Source organism: Polypterus senegalus, chromosome 1 (assembly GCF_016835505.1).
Source record: "Polypterus senegalus isolate Bchr_013 chromosome 1, ASM1683550v1, whole genome shotgun sequence".
Taxonomy (NCBI): domain Eukaryota; kingdom Metazoa; phylum Chordata; class Cladistia; order Polypteriformes; family Polypteridae; genus Polypterus; species Polypterus senegalus.
In genome coordinates, this window is record NC_053154.1 from 340,337,126 (window position 1) to 340,355,418 (window position 18,293).

At 42.3% G+C, this 18,293-nt stretch overlaps 1 protein-coding gene across 3 annotated transcripts in view; it reads left to right on the forward strand.

The window, feature by feature from the left end:
- Nucleotides 1–17,920, forward strand: part of LOC120517218 (ICOS ligand-like) — a 30,227-nt gene extending 12,307 nt beyond the window's left edge. For 2 of the 3 annotated variants that reach the window (XM_039739389.1, XM_039739398.1), the window contains exons 2-6: nucleotides 573–635; nucleotides 6,197–6,536; nucleotides 8,901–9,194; nucleotides 9,936–10,087; nucleotides 10,516–10,775. In XM_039739389.1, the coding sequence (XP_039595323.1) occupies nucleotides 6,455–6,536; nucleotides 8,901–9,194; nucleotides 9,936–10,087; nucleotides 10,516–10,641 (654 nt within the window). In that variant the 5' untranslated portion in view covers nucleotides 573–635; nucleotides 6,197–6,454 and the 3' untranslated portion in view covers nucleotides 10,642–10,775. Of the gene's footprint in view, nucleotides 1–572; nucleotides 636–6,196; nucleotides 6,537–8,900; nucleotides 9,195–9,935; nucleotides 10,088–10,515; nucleotides 10,776–15,898 lie in introns of those variants that run through there. The other variant, XM_039739406.1, reaches the window with a different exon arrangement.
- Nucleotides 17,921–18,293: the final 373 nt, after the last annotated feature.

Here is an 18,293-nt window from a genome sequence, read left to right on the forward strand (position 1 = left end):
GAAGAGTCGCCCCTCACCGATATTTCAAGCATTCTGTGTGCTGCCGTTTGTGTCGGCCATCTGATATGGGATCTAGTTCAGCGTATAATACCGACTGGTCAGAGAGCTGGTCTTAAACTGGCAGGTTGTTAAGCGAGGAGTGTCTGTATGAATACTGTAGATATGAAATGATCTTTTTATTTTTTTTTTTTAGTATCTACAGCCATCCATCCATTGTCCAACCCGCTATATCCTAACTACACGGTCACAGGGGTGTGCTGGAGCCAATCCCAGCCAACACTGGGTGCAAGGCAGGAAACAAACCCCGGGCAGGGTGCGCGTGTGTGCACAGACACACACACACACACGGGCCAATTTAGAATCACCAATGCACCTAACCTGCATGTCTTTGGACTGTGGGAGGAAACCCACGCAGACACGGGGAGAACATGCAAACTCGACGCAGGGAGGACCCAGGAAGTGAACCCAAGTCTCCTAACTGCGAGGCAGCAGCGCTACTCACTGCGCCACCGTGCTTCACACCTGTATCTACATGTCTCTTACTATTTGTATTTTTTTCTTTTGATTTTTAGGTGAAATGTCGCCCTTTTGTAGAGAACTCTGTCTTCTTCTGTTATTACTGGCTCATGCCCAGGGTGAGTACTGAATTTGATTTTATCAGGACGTATCTGGTGGTGGGGGTAAGCGTATTGAAGCACATAAGAAGCCCCCTTTTGTTTCTTACTCAGTGCAAACATTGCAGGAGTCTCACCAGTAGCCTCGCACAGCAGAGTGTTAATGAAGAACTACAATGGAGGAAGCTGTTGATTAAATTCGCACATGTCAGGGTGTGAACATTATCTTCTGGTTTTGATTTTCTCTTACGCTGAGATTTGTCTCTCCTTTTATGGAGGGCTTAACTATTTCTTTTAAGTTTATCAGCTGCCAATACTCTGAATGTTTATCTAAGTTTGAAAGAAATGTGACACAATGGAGATGTTCTAAATTCATGTTGTGTGCCAAGGAGCAGGCATGTGTATCAGAATGATTTATAAAATTGAAGTTTAAATCTGCACATTTAGGAATGAACACCACTAGAAACAACCATAGCAAGAGTCAAAACCAGCCAGGAAGTTCTGGACTAAAATGATGCCCTGCCACTGAGAAATAGCAAATCGGCATAAAGCTCTGTGTTCATGAAAAATAAGTAACACTGCAATGAGAGATGAACTTGGAGCAAATAAGATAAAGAAATATATGCAGAAGTCTGAAGATGATTATTTCTCTGTTACATTTAAGAAAAATGCAAACTGAGTGTGTCAGTGTCAGCGTACCTTTGATTGTCCCATCCTAGCAGCAGATCAAGACCAGACTAGGTAGTCCTGTTCTAACAAGAGACGATACTTGGGTTGAAGTACTGTCTCAGTTTGATTAATACACAGCTCTTCTTGTTGTTGTTTCATGCGTCTCCTCGCTTTGCTTAGCTGGTTGTCTGATGGACTCTTAATGTTAGCACACCGGCAGTTAATCTCTTGCCTTTCTCAATTAACAATATGCCACTACATAGGCATCTTGATTTAAAGGAACAGAGCAAAGGGAAAAAGTACATCCTCATGTAAACATTTAAAAAAATAATTGCAGTCGTTAAGCTACATAAGATCGGCTATCACTACTATAAACGTTATTTGCTTGTAGTGTATGAAAAGATCCAGAAATCCCCATACTGAAAGTAATGACGACGAGAGGTACATGTTAATGGAATTGTATCTGAAGCACAATTGTCTCTCTGTAATTCATGGGCTGATTTAGTGTGTGTTGGGTGCAAGGTTATTATAGTTAACAAAATCACAAAGTCTCGTCTCGCAGGACATGAAAGTATCTTTCTGAAAAACTCACGTCTCGTCCCAGGCTAAAAAGTCTCGTTTCATCCCAGGATTTTTTATTACAATAGTGAGATATAGATATATACTGTGTGTGTGTATGTATATGTATGTATATTCAGTATGTCTGTATACAGTCATATGAAAAAGTTTGGGCTCCCCTTTTAATTCTTTGGATTTTTGTTTCTCATTGGCTGAGCTTTCAAAGTAGCAACTTCCTTTTAACAGATGACATGCTTTATGGACACAGTAGGATTTTTAGCAGTGACATTAAGTTTATTGGATTAACAGAAAATATGAAATATGCATCATAACTAAATTAGACAGTTGCATAAATGTGGGCATATGACATCAATACTTAGTTGAGCCTCCTTTTGCTCCTCTGATCCTCTAGACGCTGTCCTCCTATAGCCTCTGATGAGTGTCTGGATTCTGCATGGAGGTATTTCTGGTTCAGTTCAATTTGATGGACAGCCGGCTTCAAATCATCCCATAAATTTTCAATTAAATTCAAGTCAGGGGACTGTGACGGCCATTCCAGAACTTTGTACTTCTCCCTCTGCATGAATGCCTTTGTAGATTTCCAACTGTGTTTTGGGTCATTGTCTTGTTGGAATATCCAACCCCTGCGTAACATCAACTTTGTGACTGATGCTTGAACATTATCCTGAAGAATTTGTTGATATTGGATTGAAATCATCCAACCCTCCACTTTAACAAGGGCCCCAGTCCCTGAACCAGCCACACAGCCCACCCCACAGCATGATGGAACCTCCACCACATTTGAAAGTAGTTAGCAGGTGTTTTTCTTGGAATGCGGTGTTCTTCCTTTGCCATGCAAAGCGCTTTTTGTTCTGACCAAATAACTCCATGTTTGTCTCATCAGTCCAAAGCACTCACAATGAGCATTGGCATACAACAAGCGACTCTGTTTGTGGCATGTGTGCAGAAAAGGGCTTCTTTTTCATCACCCTGCCATACAGATGTTCTTTGTGCAAATTACACTGAATTGTAGAATGATGTACAGATACACCATCTGCAGCGAGATGTTCTTGCAGGTCTTTGGAGGTGATCTGTGTGTTGTCTGTAACCATTCTCACAATCCTGCCCATATGCCGCTCCTGTATTTTTCTTGCCCTGCCAGAGCTGCTGGCTTGGTTTAACAGCAACTGTGCCTGTGGCCTTCCTTTTCCTGATTCCATTCCTTACAGTTGAAACTGACAGTTTCCCATGCTGTCTGTCACTCTTCAGAGGAGAGTCAAAGGGAAGGAAGCACAACTTGCAGTTGACCACCTTAAATACCTTTTACCACTCATGATTGGACACACCTGTCTATGAAGTTCAAGGCTTAACGAGCTCAACCAACCAATTTGGTGTTGCAAGTAATCAGCACTGAGCAGTGACAGGCATTCAAATCAGCAAAATTACAAGGGGACCCAAATTTTTGCACAGCCAGTTTTTCACATTTGATTTAATTTCATACAACTAAATACTGCTTCACTAAAAATCTTTGTTCAGAAAAGACCCCAGTACTCTGTCGTTCCTAGGAAATGAAAGACATACCACTGTTATCTTTTTTTGCTGAAAGTAGAGTCAATTATTATGCAGGCTGAGAGGGGTTCCCAAACTTTTTCATATGACTGTACATGTGTATGCATGCATATACAAAATACAATACAATTTCTTTTTGTATAGCCAAAAATCACACAAGAAGTTCCGCAATGAGCTTTAACAGGCCCTGCCTCTTGACAGCCCCCCAGCCTTGACCCTCTAAGTAGACAAGAAAAAAACTCCCAAAAAAAAAAACCTTGTAAGGAAAAAATGGAAGAATCCTCAGGAGAGACAGTTCAGAGAGAGACCCCTTTACAGGTAGGTTGGGTGTGCAGTGGGTGTCAAAAGAAGGAGGTCAATACAATATAATACAATACAATACACAAAACAAAAAAAATCCTCAATACAGTATAAAAATAAAAATGTAGATGATATCCCATAATATGATTTGGATTTGTTCAGAGTCCTGGAGAACTCAGACTTCAAGCTGTCTCCCCCATTTGGCCATTCCACAGCTAAAACAGCGCTGGGCCAGCCAATCCGATGAAAGGAACCCTCTACTCCCGGATTCCTGCAATCCTCCATCAGGGAAGACTTTACCTTAGGCAGGCAAAACAACTTGACAGTTGGGCTGTGGCACCAAGTGGCACATTTGAGTACCGAGAAGAGAAACAGAGTAGGTGAGGGTTAGTATCAAATTATAACTATCATGTTTCTTATGTTTGAGTGCTAATGACTAACAACAGAGATGCAGTCTGTACAGTTAATCAGCAGCTCTAGTCAGGGTGTGCTAAACTGAAGTAGTGAGTCTTCAGTCAGGATCTGAAAGCAGAGACTGAAGCATATGTGTGTGTGTATATTGTTCGTGTTAATAAACCATGTTCAACATAACGATTTGAAGTTCAGATTATGACTCCTAGCTTCCTCCCTGTCACCTGCACTTCTCCATTACCTTCGCTTCCCTTTCTGTCTTTCTCAGTGGGGCTGTGAGCTTCACGGTTGTTCCAAATAAAGCTGTGTGCTGCCAGGCACCGCATGTCTCTTTATGAACTCTGAGTAAACTCCGCTTATGAAAAGAAGTTGACATACAATTTGATGGCTAACATTTGACTTATGAACACAAATTTGTACCTTTGGCTCACCTCATTAGCAGGCACAAACGCATACAAGCTTGTGTCTTATATTAATGCAAGGCTTGTAAGAATCTTACATAAAGATGTACTCTAAGATAGTGTTTCTCGACCACTGGGTCTTTGTGGGTTGCCACTAGTGGGTTGTGTGGGGCTGTCCTTGGGTTTCAAACACTCCTGGAAGGAAGTCGGGTCCTGCTGCTTCAGGTACTAAATTGCTGTGACGCACCACGAGTCTTCCAAAGCGATCAACAGCAGTGCACAGTGTTTTTCCCCATTTCAAACTGCATGTTTCATCAAGGGGACCTTCTTCCTTTCCCCCACTTTTCTAATTGTGCTTGATTTATGAAGAGTGAAACCTACCTGCTCTTTAAATGCTTTCTGTGGTTTGTTAAGGAACGTAAGGCGGTCAAGTGGGTCTCAATGCAAAGAAGGTTGAGAAACGCAGCTCTGAGGTAAATGTGATCCAACATCGAAATCGTTATCCCTAAGTGGTTGTTACTTTTGATTATGTGATGCTTTTATTGATGCACAGAGTAAAGGGAAGAGGCCATTGTGGGGATGCCTGGTATCTCTGATCCTTATCTTTGCCCTGGTGTGACATCGCTTGTTGTAAATGTCCTCATAATTCATCATCATCATCAACATTTATTTATATAGCACATTTTCATACAAACAGTAGCTCAAAGTGCTTTACATATTAAAGAATAGAAAAATGAGAGACATAATTATAAAACAAAATAAATCAACATTAATTAACATCGAATAAGAGTAAGGTTCAATGGCCAGGGGGGACAGAAAAAACAAAAACTCCAGACGGCTGGAGAAAAATAAAATCTGTAGGGATTCCAGACCATGAGACCGCCCAGTCCCCTCTGGGCATTCTACCTAACATAAATGAAACAGTCCTCTTTGGATTTAGGGTTCTCACGGAATTAGTGAGTTCACACCCAGTGATGCATTCAGCTAAGCCTTATGGTCCTGCTGCATGCTGTTCTCAAACCAGACTGTAGTACTTCCTATCAGGCTGCTTTCGATGATGGATTTATCAAAGTTCTTTAGTATCGGAGGGCTGCATGAAATCTGTGAGACATTTTTGGAGCTTATTTATCTTGGTGTCAATATGCTTGGATGTGTGGATGAGACCCAAGGTTAAGGTCTTAATCATCTCACTGACTGGGGAGAGAAGAGTCAGGTGGAGAGTTGGACAAGTGGTCAGCTGGCAGGACGTGAAAAGAGATGGACAAGAAATGGGAAGAGGAGAACTTCATTGGTGTACAGTGATCAACATGAGAGTGAGCCATCCCACCTGGTAAGTGGTGCTGGAGGCCCAGGTTGTATTGTTTGATCTTCATTTGTTCTTTACTTCTTGTTCAGCGTTCCTGAATGTTTCTCTTTAATGAAGTTGTTCATTTTAGTTTACTTGTGTGTTTTAGAGTTCAGGGATTGAGAGTGTGTCTGTCATTTACACCCCTGAAAGCCTCTCCTCAGTGAATATATTTGGTGTGTTATGAATCTGAGCCACAAGAAGTCCATTTTAATTTCTCTGTAAATGTGCTGTGGTACTCGTAACGTTGTATGTGTATGAAGGTTAAAGTCCGTCGGTTTGAATCTTAAACAGTTGTTTTCTGACTTGTTTAATTTCTCAAATGTCAGCTGACAACTGTCTTACTGCCATCGTTGGAGAGACGGTGCAAATCCCCTGCTCTCTGAACACTGAAGAGTCTTTAAAGACGGAGGACATTTCTGTTGAATGGAAAACATCTGAAGATCTCATTGTTCATTCATTTGTCAAAGGACAGGATTATCTGACAAATCAGGCCCCCCAGTTTAAAGGCAGAACGCAGCTCTTTAGGTCTGAGCTTTCACGTGGCAATCTGTCCCTGAGGCTGTCCAGTGTGTCCCTAACTGACGATGGGGGCTATGCCTGCAACTACCACCGTGCTGGGGAGTCCAACTCCAGACAGCTGTCTCAGGATGTGCCTTCAAATTGCAGGCGAGTAAACCTCACTTCTAAACTTCTCCTCTGTATAAGAAGCTTTGTGATCTCTAATGGAGGTTGAAATAGTAAACTGGTCCTCAGACAGACGGACAAACGCACATGAGACACACACACACACAGAGGTGCACGTGAGGCAGGCAGACACACACACACAGAGGCATACGCCAGACAGACAGACACACACACGAGAGACGGACGGACGGACACACACACACACACACACGAGACGGAGACAGACAGACAGGCGCACATGAGACACACACACAGACAGACAGAGAGACAGAGACACACGCGTCAGACAGACACACACACACAGAGGGAGAGGTGCGCGTGAGACAGACACACACACAGGCGCGTGCCAGACAGAAAAACAGGTGAGAGAAGCGCGCTTAAGAGAGACATAAACACACACACACACACGCGCGCGCATTGTTGGTTGTTTATTAAGTCGTAAGGCTATAGCGTGAACTCTTGCAGTGTTAGTTTTCTCTGTTGTTCAAGGTTTTCTCAGTGTTATTCAGTGTTTTTACATTTAGTTTCCTATTACGCTGTGCATTCAGTGGTATAATTAACTATATTTCTGCTTAAAAACTTAAAAAAATATATATTTACATACAGTTTATAGGGTCTGGAATGGATTAATTGTATTTACATACAATCCTATGGGGGAAATTACTTCAGTTCACGACCAAATCGGGTTACAGCCAGAGTTTTGGAACGAATTATGGTCGTGACCCGAGGTTCCACTGTATTACTGTCAGACAAAATTACAGGCATTTCACGGAAATACAAACCAGTATTACTGCAACTGGGGAATTGAACAAATTGAAGTTTTCATTTGTAAACATTTTAGTAGTAAGTTAAATGATTGATGGAAGTGAACTTCTCATTTTTTTGCCACAGCACCATCTGGTGTTTGGAGGTTCAGTAATTTTAAGAGCTCATTCACATAAAGCCTAATGGTGGTGTAGTGAGGAGCAGCGGAGTGGTTTATGAAACTCTCTAATATTTGACCCCGCGTTTTTAATGCTGCCACACATTATTTTCTGCTGTTTACACACCACCCTGTTGTCGTTCTTGTTTTTGATGCCACTAACCTCAGCTTTTGAGATATTCAGACATTACAGTAGCAGTGCCACTCACTCCACTGAAGTGGTCCACATACAGAATGGCCATGTTGAGCTCAGCACTGTTTTGTGTAGGATGTTATCTTCTAGGGCAGCACGGTGGCACAGTGGTAGCGCAGCTGCCTCGCATTTAGGAGACCTGGGTTCACTTCTCAGGTCCTCCCTGCGTGGAGCTTTCATGTTCTCCCCGTGTCTGCGTGGGTTTCCTCCCACAGTCCAAAGACATGCAGGTTAGGTGGATTGCCGATTCTAAATTGTCACTAGAGTGTGCTTGGTGTGTGAGTGTGTGTGTTGTGCGGTGGGTTGGGGCCCTGCCTGGGGTTTGTTTCCTGCGTTGCGCCCTGTGTTGGCTGGGATTGGCTCCAGCAGACCCCCCATGACCCTGTGTTCAGATTCAACAGGTTGGAAAATGGATGGATGTTATCTTATATCTGACACATTTTTCTTTTTTCTGTTGATTTTAATTCATCCTTTTGTTTTTATTATTTGCTCTTTTCAACATTTATCTGATGCCCCTGCATTCTGTCTAGTGCTGCCAGGATAGACCATGGCTCCCCAAACCCTGAACTGGATTGTACCGGTTTGGCTGCCATTGTCATTCCTTTTGCTGCTTGTTGTTTTTAAATAGTTGGTCCTCAGATTTGTTGCTCATTCTGTTTCATTTATTCCTGAAATGTACTGGTTGGTTATTTTACCATTTGTTTGATTCTGTTTTAAGACATACTGGTGTGCCTTACTGGGAGAAGAAGAGAAGTGGGGTGCAGTGTGAGGTGCCCAGGTGAACCTCAATTAAATAATAAAAAATGAAGAGTCTGAAAGACGAGTGCTTAGCTTGTCGTCTGCCTCACAGTCGGTGGGTTTGGGCAGCACTACAACATTTCATAACTTTTCCTGGCCTGACAAAGCTGTGGAGGGCGAGCTGCCCAACTTATTGTGTTTAATTGTATGAGCATCTGCTCAATGAAATGCTGTCTTGAATGCAGGTTCATAATTGAAAAGGTAAATGAAATGTTCTTATGTGAGCTCTCAGATACTTCAGTACAGTGAAGGCCTTTGAAATCTAATGGTCAGTGTGTGTCCTAAGAGGAATTGGGGACGTCAGCGAGCCGCTGTCCAGTCCAGTGTGTCTGATGAGGTCAGCTGTGCCACCGGACTGTAGGAGATGAAGCAGCAGGTCACACACACGTCTCACTGCAGGTTCAGTCCTTTTAATGTGTTTGTGTCTCTTCAGGTCGTTACTCTGTCCCAGTTGTCCAAGGACCAGCATCACCAGTGTTTAAAGACAGTGAGGTCAGTTTCACCTGCAAGTCTACTGGGGGATTCCCTGAGCCAAAGGTCCAGTGGTCTGTGAATAAGGAGCTGCTTCAGAACTCAGGACAAGTAAGCACAACACTGAGCAAAGACAGCAGAGGTCTGTACAGTGTGACCAGCGTCCTGACTGTGAATGTGACAGGAGACGTGTCTGTGACCTGCACTGTCGAGAATGACAGACTGAGGGAGAAGAGGACATCAGCTGAAATTCAGTGTGAGTTCATCTTGTGTGTGAGCACAGAAGCAGGCACTAGGAAATGTGCATCGTAAAGAAAGACCACTTATTGTGACACCCACCTGCAGATTGTCCTTCCTTTACTTATCACAAGTTATGTCCACTATTGTCACCAGCAGCTGACATTTACCAGTACAAGTGACATGAGCACAACTGAAGGAAAGAATGCACTTTGGGCAACTCACATGAACACACTGAACACACTCACATGCCATGTTATTGTTGTTATTCTTTGTCACATCCCACAATACAGTTATTAATTTATTAGTTTGTTTAGTTATTTAACTTTATAGACATAGAGTGGGGTGGTGGCACAGTTGTAGTGCTGTTGGCATGCGGTAAGCAGAACTCAAACAAATGCAAGTGTAGATTGTACTCGTCACTAAATTCAAACTTACACGTGTAAAAGTATGGCTTTGTTAAAACATGAAGAAAACAAAGTAGAACCTGATGAACATAAAACCCTTCTGAGCTCAGTCTGTGGAGCAAGCAGTCAAATTAAAACACAAGTCCAATGAGACAAAGGCAAACATAAAGAACTGGACTACCATAAACACGTGTGGCCACCATTACAGTCATCTACAGACTGAGTCGGGTAGCCGGGCTCTGGACACCTGCCTTCAAGAATGAAAGATAATTAATAACTCGTCACATTATAAGCAGCTGTTTGAATTAATGTTTCAAATGGTCGAGTATTTCATCTTTGTCTTTGATTTACAGATCTGATTAAAGCAGAGAAAGAGTCAAACGGAGTGAGTGGAGGCACCAAGGTGATACTGGTGTTAGTGGCAGTGCTGGTTGTGCTGGTGGGGCTGCTGATTGTAGCGATTGTGGTGTTAAAGAGGAGGAAGAGGAAACTCATAGAATACCAGGTATGTCAAACTTAAACACTGAGCTGATAGGCTGCCATGTCATCACTTGATGTTCATCATTTGTGTGTCCAAGATGTCCTCATTCTTTTAAAGTTGCTCTTTTGTGAGGTGAAGTCCGCACACGTCTGCAGTGTCTCTCTGTCTGTATGTCTGTCTGCTTACTGTTGGCACAGCTTACAAGATGGTAAAGGATTCACCACTAGCCACTGGAGGACATCACAGGACACACAAATGTTAGGAGCTCCACGAGGTCACAAGGCTGACAACATCAAATTTCTTTCTTTTCTTCACTCTGTGTTCTGTCCACTGTTGCTGTTATGGTTTGAATTTCTCATCTCCAGCCTTCACTCTTTACACGTCTTCATCTCAGAATGTCACTGTTCTGACTATCCAGCCATCTGAACACATTTTCATGAATTTTCTTTCAGTATCAAACAAAGACCAGGAATCTGAAACTCCACTGCAGCAAACACCAAAAAAGGACAACCCTGAAGCTTAGCAGCTCTGAGAATGTGAAAGAAGGTAACTTTAAATATCAACCTCCAATTTATTAAAGACAAACTGAGTCTGTGTCTGCATAGACAGCTTTGGAGTTTTCATCTTCAGTCCGTCGATTGTGTTTTTTATGTTTTATTGTATTGCAGTTTTGGTACTCTGCATGTGAACTTAAGATAGACTTTCCAAACCACTAACACGGTGTAATCGTAAAACCTGAGACTAGGAAGTAAAGCTACTAAAGTCTTTATAGCAGGATAATCATTTTCCACTTAGCTCCACTTCTCATTGTCCACTTTTCTCTAATAGGACATGTTATGTAATGCTGTGTGAAACAAACATGTCCTCCTAGCGTCATTCTAACCCTGTGTTAATACCACGACTCAGGTCTCTCAAAGAAGGGCACATTTGTTATCCTAAATTAAATAAAGTACAAGAGAAGTCGCCAGCACAGGCCTTGACCCATCTGCCTGATGGGCTCAAATCTTCACCCCTCTCATTCTCTGCTTTTGTGACCCTGAGCTCTCATCCTCCTGCCAGTGAGTTGTTGTCCCAGCTGTCCTCCTAATCACAGTTTCATTGTAGCTCTGGTACTTTAAATGTCTTGGCAAAACGCTCCTTGTACCCCAGCTGTCCCTGCATTCCTGACCCGCATTAGTCCTCAAAGTACCAGGCCTTTTCAGCACCACAGTGCCAGTCTTTCTGTGTGCTGCCATCCAATGTGCCACAGAGAAAATACCAACCTCCTACCTCTAAGGGCAGCACCGTCCTAGGTTTCCTGCTTAGAGAACATAAGGTGCTTTCTCTTGGCCAGCAGAACTTCTGACATCTTGACACACTTTCCTTATTCTCTCCTGAGATGAACTGTTTCTTGGTTATTCAGTAATAAGAACCTTTAACAAAGTAGAGGTGACCATTCACACCTCACTTGTTTGTTTAGCTAAAACTTCAGCTGTCTCAGTATCTCATCCAGATCCTTCCTAAAGGTTTTCAAGGTTTTTGCTTCATCTCCATGTCTTAATAGTTTTTTTATTCAGATTACCACAAGTGTTTGCACAAAGATGTGCTTCCTGTCTCCAGTCCTAAATGCACTTCCACTGAGGTCTTTGAGTACGAGATTCACCATTAACACTAGAATTACCAGAGCCTACGAAAAAACTCGTAATTCCGTCCCACCTTAAACTGCTTCTTAAATCCCTTCACACCTCTTCGCCAGCGTCCTTTGTCTTCTAAATGTGCTGATAAAGAGAAGCTTGGAGCAGCTGGCTATTCCATCCCCCCACCAATTTAGAACGTGCACAAACTTCTCTCAGCTCATGCCTTGATTGAGTATCTGGGAGTGAAGTGGAGTTTTAGAGTGGAAATAATAGATCGTTGTTTGGAACACGCATTTCATGTCTGTTCCGTTTCTACAGTAATCTGCGCTTTTATTCAAAAATATAACTGCAGAAACAAAAAGCTGCCTTAACATGCGACATTGACAGCAGTTTATTGTAACTGTCTCTATGGTTCAATAGACTCTGCCCCCGCTTGGGAATCAAGAGGTCATGAGTTCGATCCTGCGCAACTCTGTTTTGAGAGTAAACTGCTCTTAGTCTTACTGTTTTAGAATAAAAGCATACATTTGATTTCGGTCTGTGACAGCCGGTGCAATTTATGATCCTTGTAAAGGTTAGCTTTTTTTTTTAATTCACTTTTCATTCTCTCAGTCGTTCAGAATCAATCCATACAACCCCATCTGACACGGCTGTTTTCACTAAAGACGCGCTATAGCTCTGCAGTGTACCACGATGCATACTAACGCCCCAGGGTGTTCTGACACACAAACGCTGGCGAAGCTGCCTTCTTCGTATCTCACCGTCACTTGCTTTTCTTTTTATTCAGTTTTATTGAGTGTTCCTGCCAGTCCCCGCATGTTGCTGTATGCTGTTTCTTTTGTACTCCAGGACATGCAGAGGAAAGAATGGTAAAGAGCAGTAACTTCAGCGCTATATGCAATCATCAGACACTCCCCATCTGCCCGTCGCTCAAACACAGGAACATATATTGGTGTAAAAGTATAACAAAAGTGCACTTTTATTCAAGTGCACTTTTTCCATCGCCTTTTCCTGTAAGAAGCAATGTACACACTTCTCTCTATGCTGTGGTTTCTATTACACACCTGAAAGAAAGAGACAATACATATGAACATATCCAGCATACAGCAACATGCGGGGACTGGCAGGAACACTCAATAAAACTGAATAAAAAGAAAATCAAGTGACGGTGAGATACGAAGAAGGCAGCTTCGCCAGCGCCTGTGTGTCAGAACCGGTGCGTTAGTATGCATCGTGGTACAACGCAGAGCTATAGCGTCTGTATTCTGTTTCTTTTGTACTCCAGGGCATGCAGAGGAGAGAATAGTAAAGAGCAGTAAGTTCGGCGCTATATGCAATCATCAGACACTCCCCATCTGCCCGTTGTTTTGTTATACTTTTCAATACTTTTATACTGCTCAAACGGGCATGCTCAAAAATACGTGTAATGCCACGAAAAGTGCACGCAGACACTTCATTTCGCAAACAAAACAAGTGCACTTTTATTCAAAACTACCTGTATAACCAAGAAAAAGAAAGCAAGTTACAGTAGGCGATTGATACGACAGCTTGCATGGTGCAATGCTAAGAAGTGCAGATTTTCATTCCGTGCTATATAAAATCATCACATTCAAATATTAACAGTTCCCACACACCCAAGGACCGTCCTTCCTACATTTACGACCGTGTACTTGTTGCCGTGTACACACCTCTCTGTGCTATGGTTTCTATTACACTGAATGAGCACCTGACACTGTACTTTCTTCCCTGGGGGAAGGTCCCGCATCAGAGAATTTCCAGTTCCTGCATAAATTCACACCCGATCTGACGCTGTTCGCTTTCAAATAATATTGCATTAGTGCGATTATATTTTCACATATATTGTCTCTTTCTTTCAGGTGTGTAATAGAAACCACAGCATAGAGAGAAGTGTGTACATTGCTTCTTACAGGAAAAGGCGATGGAAAAAGTGCACTTGAATAAAAGTGCACTTTTGTTATACTTTTACACCAATATATGTTCCTGTGTTTGAACGACACGGGCAGATGGGGAGTGTCTGATGATTGCATATAGCGCCGAAGTTACTGGTCTTTACCATTCTTTCCTCTGCATGTCCTGGAGTACAAAAGAAACAGCATACAGCAACATGCGGGACTGGCAGGAACACTCAATAAAACTGAAAAAAAGAAAAGCAAGTGACGGTGAGATCGAAGAAGGCAGCTTCGCCAGCGTTTGTGTGTCAGAACCGGGGGCGTTAGTATGCATCGTGGTACACTGCAGAGCTATAGCGTCTTTAGTGAAAACAGCCGTGTCAGATGGGGTTGTATGGATTGATTCTGAACGCGACTGAGAGAATGAAAAGTGAATAAAAAAAAGCTAACCTTTACAAGGATCATAAATTGCACCGGCTGTTACAGACTGAAATCAAATGTATGCTTTTATTCTAAAACAGTAAGACTAAGAGCAGTTTACTTCTCAAAAAGGAGAGCGCAGGATCGAACTCTGACCTCTTGATTCCCAAGCGGGGCTGAGTCTATTGAACCACGGAGGCAGTTACAATAAACTGGTGTCAATGTCGCATGTTAAGGCGGCTTTTTGTTTCTGCAGTTATATTTTGAATAAAAGTGCAATTGTGTTATTCTTGTGAAAATGTTTCTTTGCTATTTGGACTTCAGGCTTCATACATTATATAGTTTATGCCTACATTTTGTCATCTACTACTAGAATATAAAAAACGTTTCTGTTTTAGCAATGTGTTGACACAGATTACTGTAGAAACGGAACAGACATGAAATGCGTGTGTTCCAAACAACGATCTATTATTTCCACTCTAAAACTCCACTTCACTCCCAGATACTCAATCAAGGCATGAGCTGAGAGAAGTTCGTGCACGTTCTAAATTGGTGGGGGGATGGAATAGCCGGCTGCTCCTAGCTTCTCTTTATCAGCACATTTAGAGGACAAAGGACGCTAGGAGAGGTGTGAAGGGATTTAAGAAGCAATTTAAGGTGGGACGGAATTACGAGTTTTTTCGTAGGCTCTGGTAATTCTAGTGTTAAGCTGTAAGATTTCTGTTGGATCAGCTTCATCAGTGCCTTTGAAGACCTGGAATAGACCACCACACAGTGCTCTCTGCTCAGACTGAACAGGTTTAATTCTCTGACTCTGTCACAGTAGGACACGTCCTTAAGTTTACATTTAGAATGACGTCTTCATCTAACGTGACTTACAACATTTATGATACAATTGATTACGTTTCTTTTGGGTTTTTTCCCACTTTGAGCATAGGCAGGTGAAGTGACTTGCTAATGGTCTCACAGTGTCAGTAGCAGGATTTGAACCTGCAGCCTCAGGATTTAAAGTCCAAAGCCTTAACCACTACACCTGCCAAGATGTGGGAAGGCAGTGCAGGATGAAGAACACAGCTGTGATGCTGATGAGGGGTAGAATAGCTTTACCATACCTGGAGTCAAACCGGGCCGCCTGGGTGAAAACCAGGAATTCTAACCGCCCAACCATATGGGACACGTCCTTCTTGGCCCTTTGGCTAGTGTATCAAGTGTAGTATCTATTCTTAAGTCCCATGATGCACCTGGTTGTTTTTTTCTTTTCACAGCTTCAAGTGTTGTTGTGTCTTTCTTGTAGTGTGGTGACCAGAACTGCACACAGTGCTCCAGATGTGGTCTCACTGGTGTGTTATGGAGTTTGAGCACAATGTCCCTTGACTTATATTCCACAGATTTTGTGATATAACCTAACGTTTTATTTGCCTTTTTAATCTCTTCTTCACTTTGCTTAGATGATGAAGATGTTGTGTCAGCATAAACCCTAAACCCTTTTCAGAGGTCTCTTGCTGTAGCTCGGTGTCTCCCATCTTGTATTTATAATTTATGTTCCCTCTGCCCATGTGTTGCACTTTACACTTTTTTATATTAAACTCCATTTTCTAAGTTCACTTGTAGACTTGGCATCTCGTGAAAGTTTGTATATTTCTGAGCAATCCTGGAAATAAAAGGGAGTGCATTTAGGATGGAAGATTTATGGGAATTGGAAGCAAACGTTTGTGTCATGGAGTTAACCTCACCGAAGTGTGTTTGAGTGGAGTCACAAAATGGCGCTCTCTGTGGACAGCCACTTCCATTTAGATGGAACTTTATGAAAGGCACATTTGCTGTTTTCTGAAGATGATTTATTTTGATTGTTAACTAACTTTTTAAATTTATGTTCTTGCTTTGTGTAGATTAACTTGTGCTGAGACTACAGTGTTGGCATTGAGGAGTTTCAAGTGAGCGCCTGAGGAACACACAAGTGAATCTGAAGCACTTTGTCTTCATTTGGACAAATTTGAATTTGCACTGAGCAAGTTGACTGGAAGGTGAATGAGTTGACAGTTTTTAATGAATGAACTTCAATGTCAAGAATGTTCTTCACTGTTCTCCATTCCAGGTGGCTATGAGTGTTAAAAGATGGAGCACTGAAGCCCCTAACTGATCCCAGCACCTAAACGACACACAGACTGATGTGACGCCACTACTAAGACATGAGGAAGAAGCTTTGTGTCCTTGAAAAATGGAACTAAAAATGAGAACATTTGCCCGTATTTCCATTGATCCTTTATTCGATTCGCAAATGCTTTTATCCAAAGAGACTTACTGTATCAGTGAGGTTCACACATCACTTAGGGTCTGTTTTTAAACTAGTGGTACAAGCCTAGGATAGAGAAATTGACCAAAACAAGTGAAAAGTCCTCCAGAGCAGTGATCTTCAAAGTGTGGTCAGCAAGATGACAGTCATCAGGGCCAAGTGACTTTTAAATTATTCAGATGCGTCAGTCTGTTATATACTTAAGTAGACATTTATTTATAACAATCAAGGCTGCTATCTGACATCAGTAGACTTGCATACATCAGAAATGGCTCCAAAACTACCACCATGGAGTGCAGCGTCTCGCTTTCTTGTAGATGGTAACGAGTTTTGCTTCATTTTGTGGCCTTCCTGCTCCAGGCTTGTTTGTGTGTTGTGGTTGCCCCTTTCACTCTCATGGTCTCTTACACCCTCAGTGTCTCTCCAGGCCAGACATCTTGGTCACTGCACTGGTCCTTCTAAACTCACTGTGATGTCTGCCAGATCAAGGTAGGCCTTTAATTCCATGCACTGTGAGGACAAGCGGCCTTCTGTTGATCGATCTTCATGACTAAATGGCCATTATGGTCACTGGATGAAAGGTGGGAAGTTTGAATCTTAAATTCTGCAGTGTTGGATTTGAATGTTAGTGCAATTCTGTCTCATATTTCTGTCAAAAACTAACTGGCGACTGTCAGACTTGAAGGGTCCAATTTTAGCAAAGTGGTCCAAAACGCGTCAAGTGCCACTGCACTGGGCCTTATATGTAAGTAAAGAGTAAACCGATTAAATCATACGACTAGTTAGCTTTAACTACAAAAAGAGCTGAGCATGAAACCTTTGCCACTGATAACTTTCTCTTAGCTTCTCTACTTCTGCTGAGGACACCATGCTGATAAGAGGGTGATGGACCTGATTACTCTAAAGAGGTGCTTGGACTTCATCAACATGTAATGGATGGAGTTTGCTGTCCATACATCTTAATCTGCTGGTACAGAATACAAGTGAGATGATCAAGGAAGAAAGAAACTACTCAAAAGTGACAAAGGGCTAACTCATCACGAACGTGTAGCGCCACATTTTACACTAGCAAGGGAAGAAGAGCTTGTGAAACCTCAAAAGGCTTTGGCTATCAAGTGATGGAAGATGAAAGATGAAGGCTGATCTGCCTTTGGTCTGTCTGATGGGCCTCAGTACATCAACACAACGTCTTCAGCATGACAGGAAATGGACAAAAGCAAAGTGTCCGTGCTGCTGTATTTAGTAAAGGGTGTCATCTGTTCTGCCATGTTGTCACTTGGTGAGGAGCTCAGTGCAGGAACAAAGCTGTTTTTACTGTTGTGTTGAATTTGTGAGGTGGCCATGATGGATTGTGAAGAGGGCCACTTGTGTTCTGTTTTGTGGGTCGTATTTACTCCTTATTGACACCCATTGCACATTCAAATTACCTAGAAGGGAGTCTCCCTCAGAAGTGCCTTTGCCAAGAATTGTTCCTTTTTTTTTTTTTTTTCTTTTTCTTTTGGAAGATTTTCTTGTCTTTTTCGGTGGTTAAGGTTAGGGGCTGTCAAAGGTCTTTTGAGGCATTGCTTGTGTGATTTTTGGACTCTACAAGAAGTAAATAAAAATAGTTTCTGTTGTATTCAGCGTCTTTTTCATCAGGTCTCTGCCATCACAGGACTTGCTTCACTATTATTAGTGCTGCACAGGAACAGAGAAAGGAGAGCCTGATGTGAAGCCCCTTGAAGTAAGTATGAAGAACGATAAACCAAAGATGAAGGTTCACCTGTCATACCACTGACCTGACTAGGAGTCCTGCAGTGGTGGTGAATAGGCTGGTCAGGAACAAGATTTACAAATAAGAAAACTGTGACGTCAACGAGAAGGACACTCCTGCTTACGCATGGTCAGTAGCAACGATCATGACTGAGTATTTATTAAAGACTACTGTAGCAAAATACCCGCGCTTCGCAGCGGCGAAGTACTGACTTAAAATTTTTATTAAGAAGAAAAGA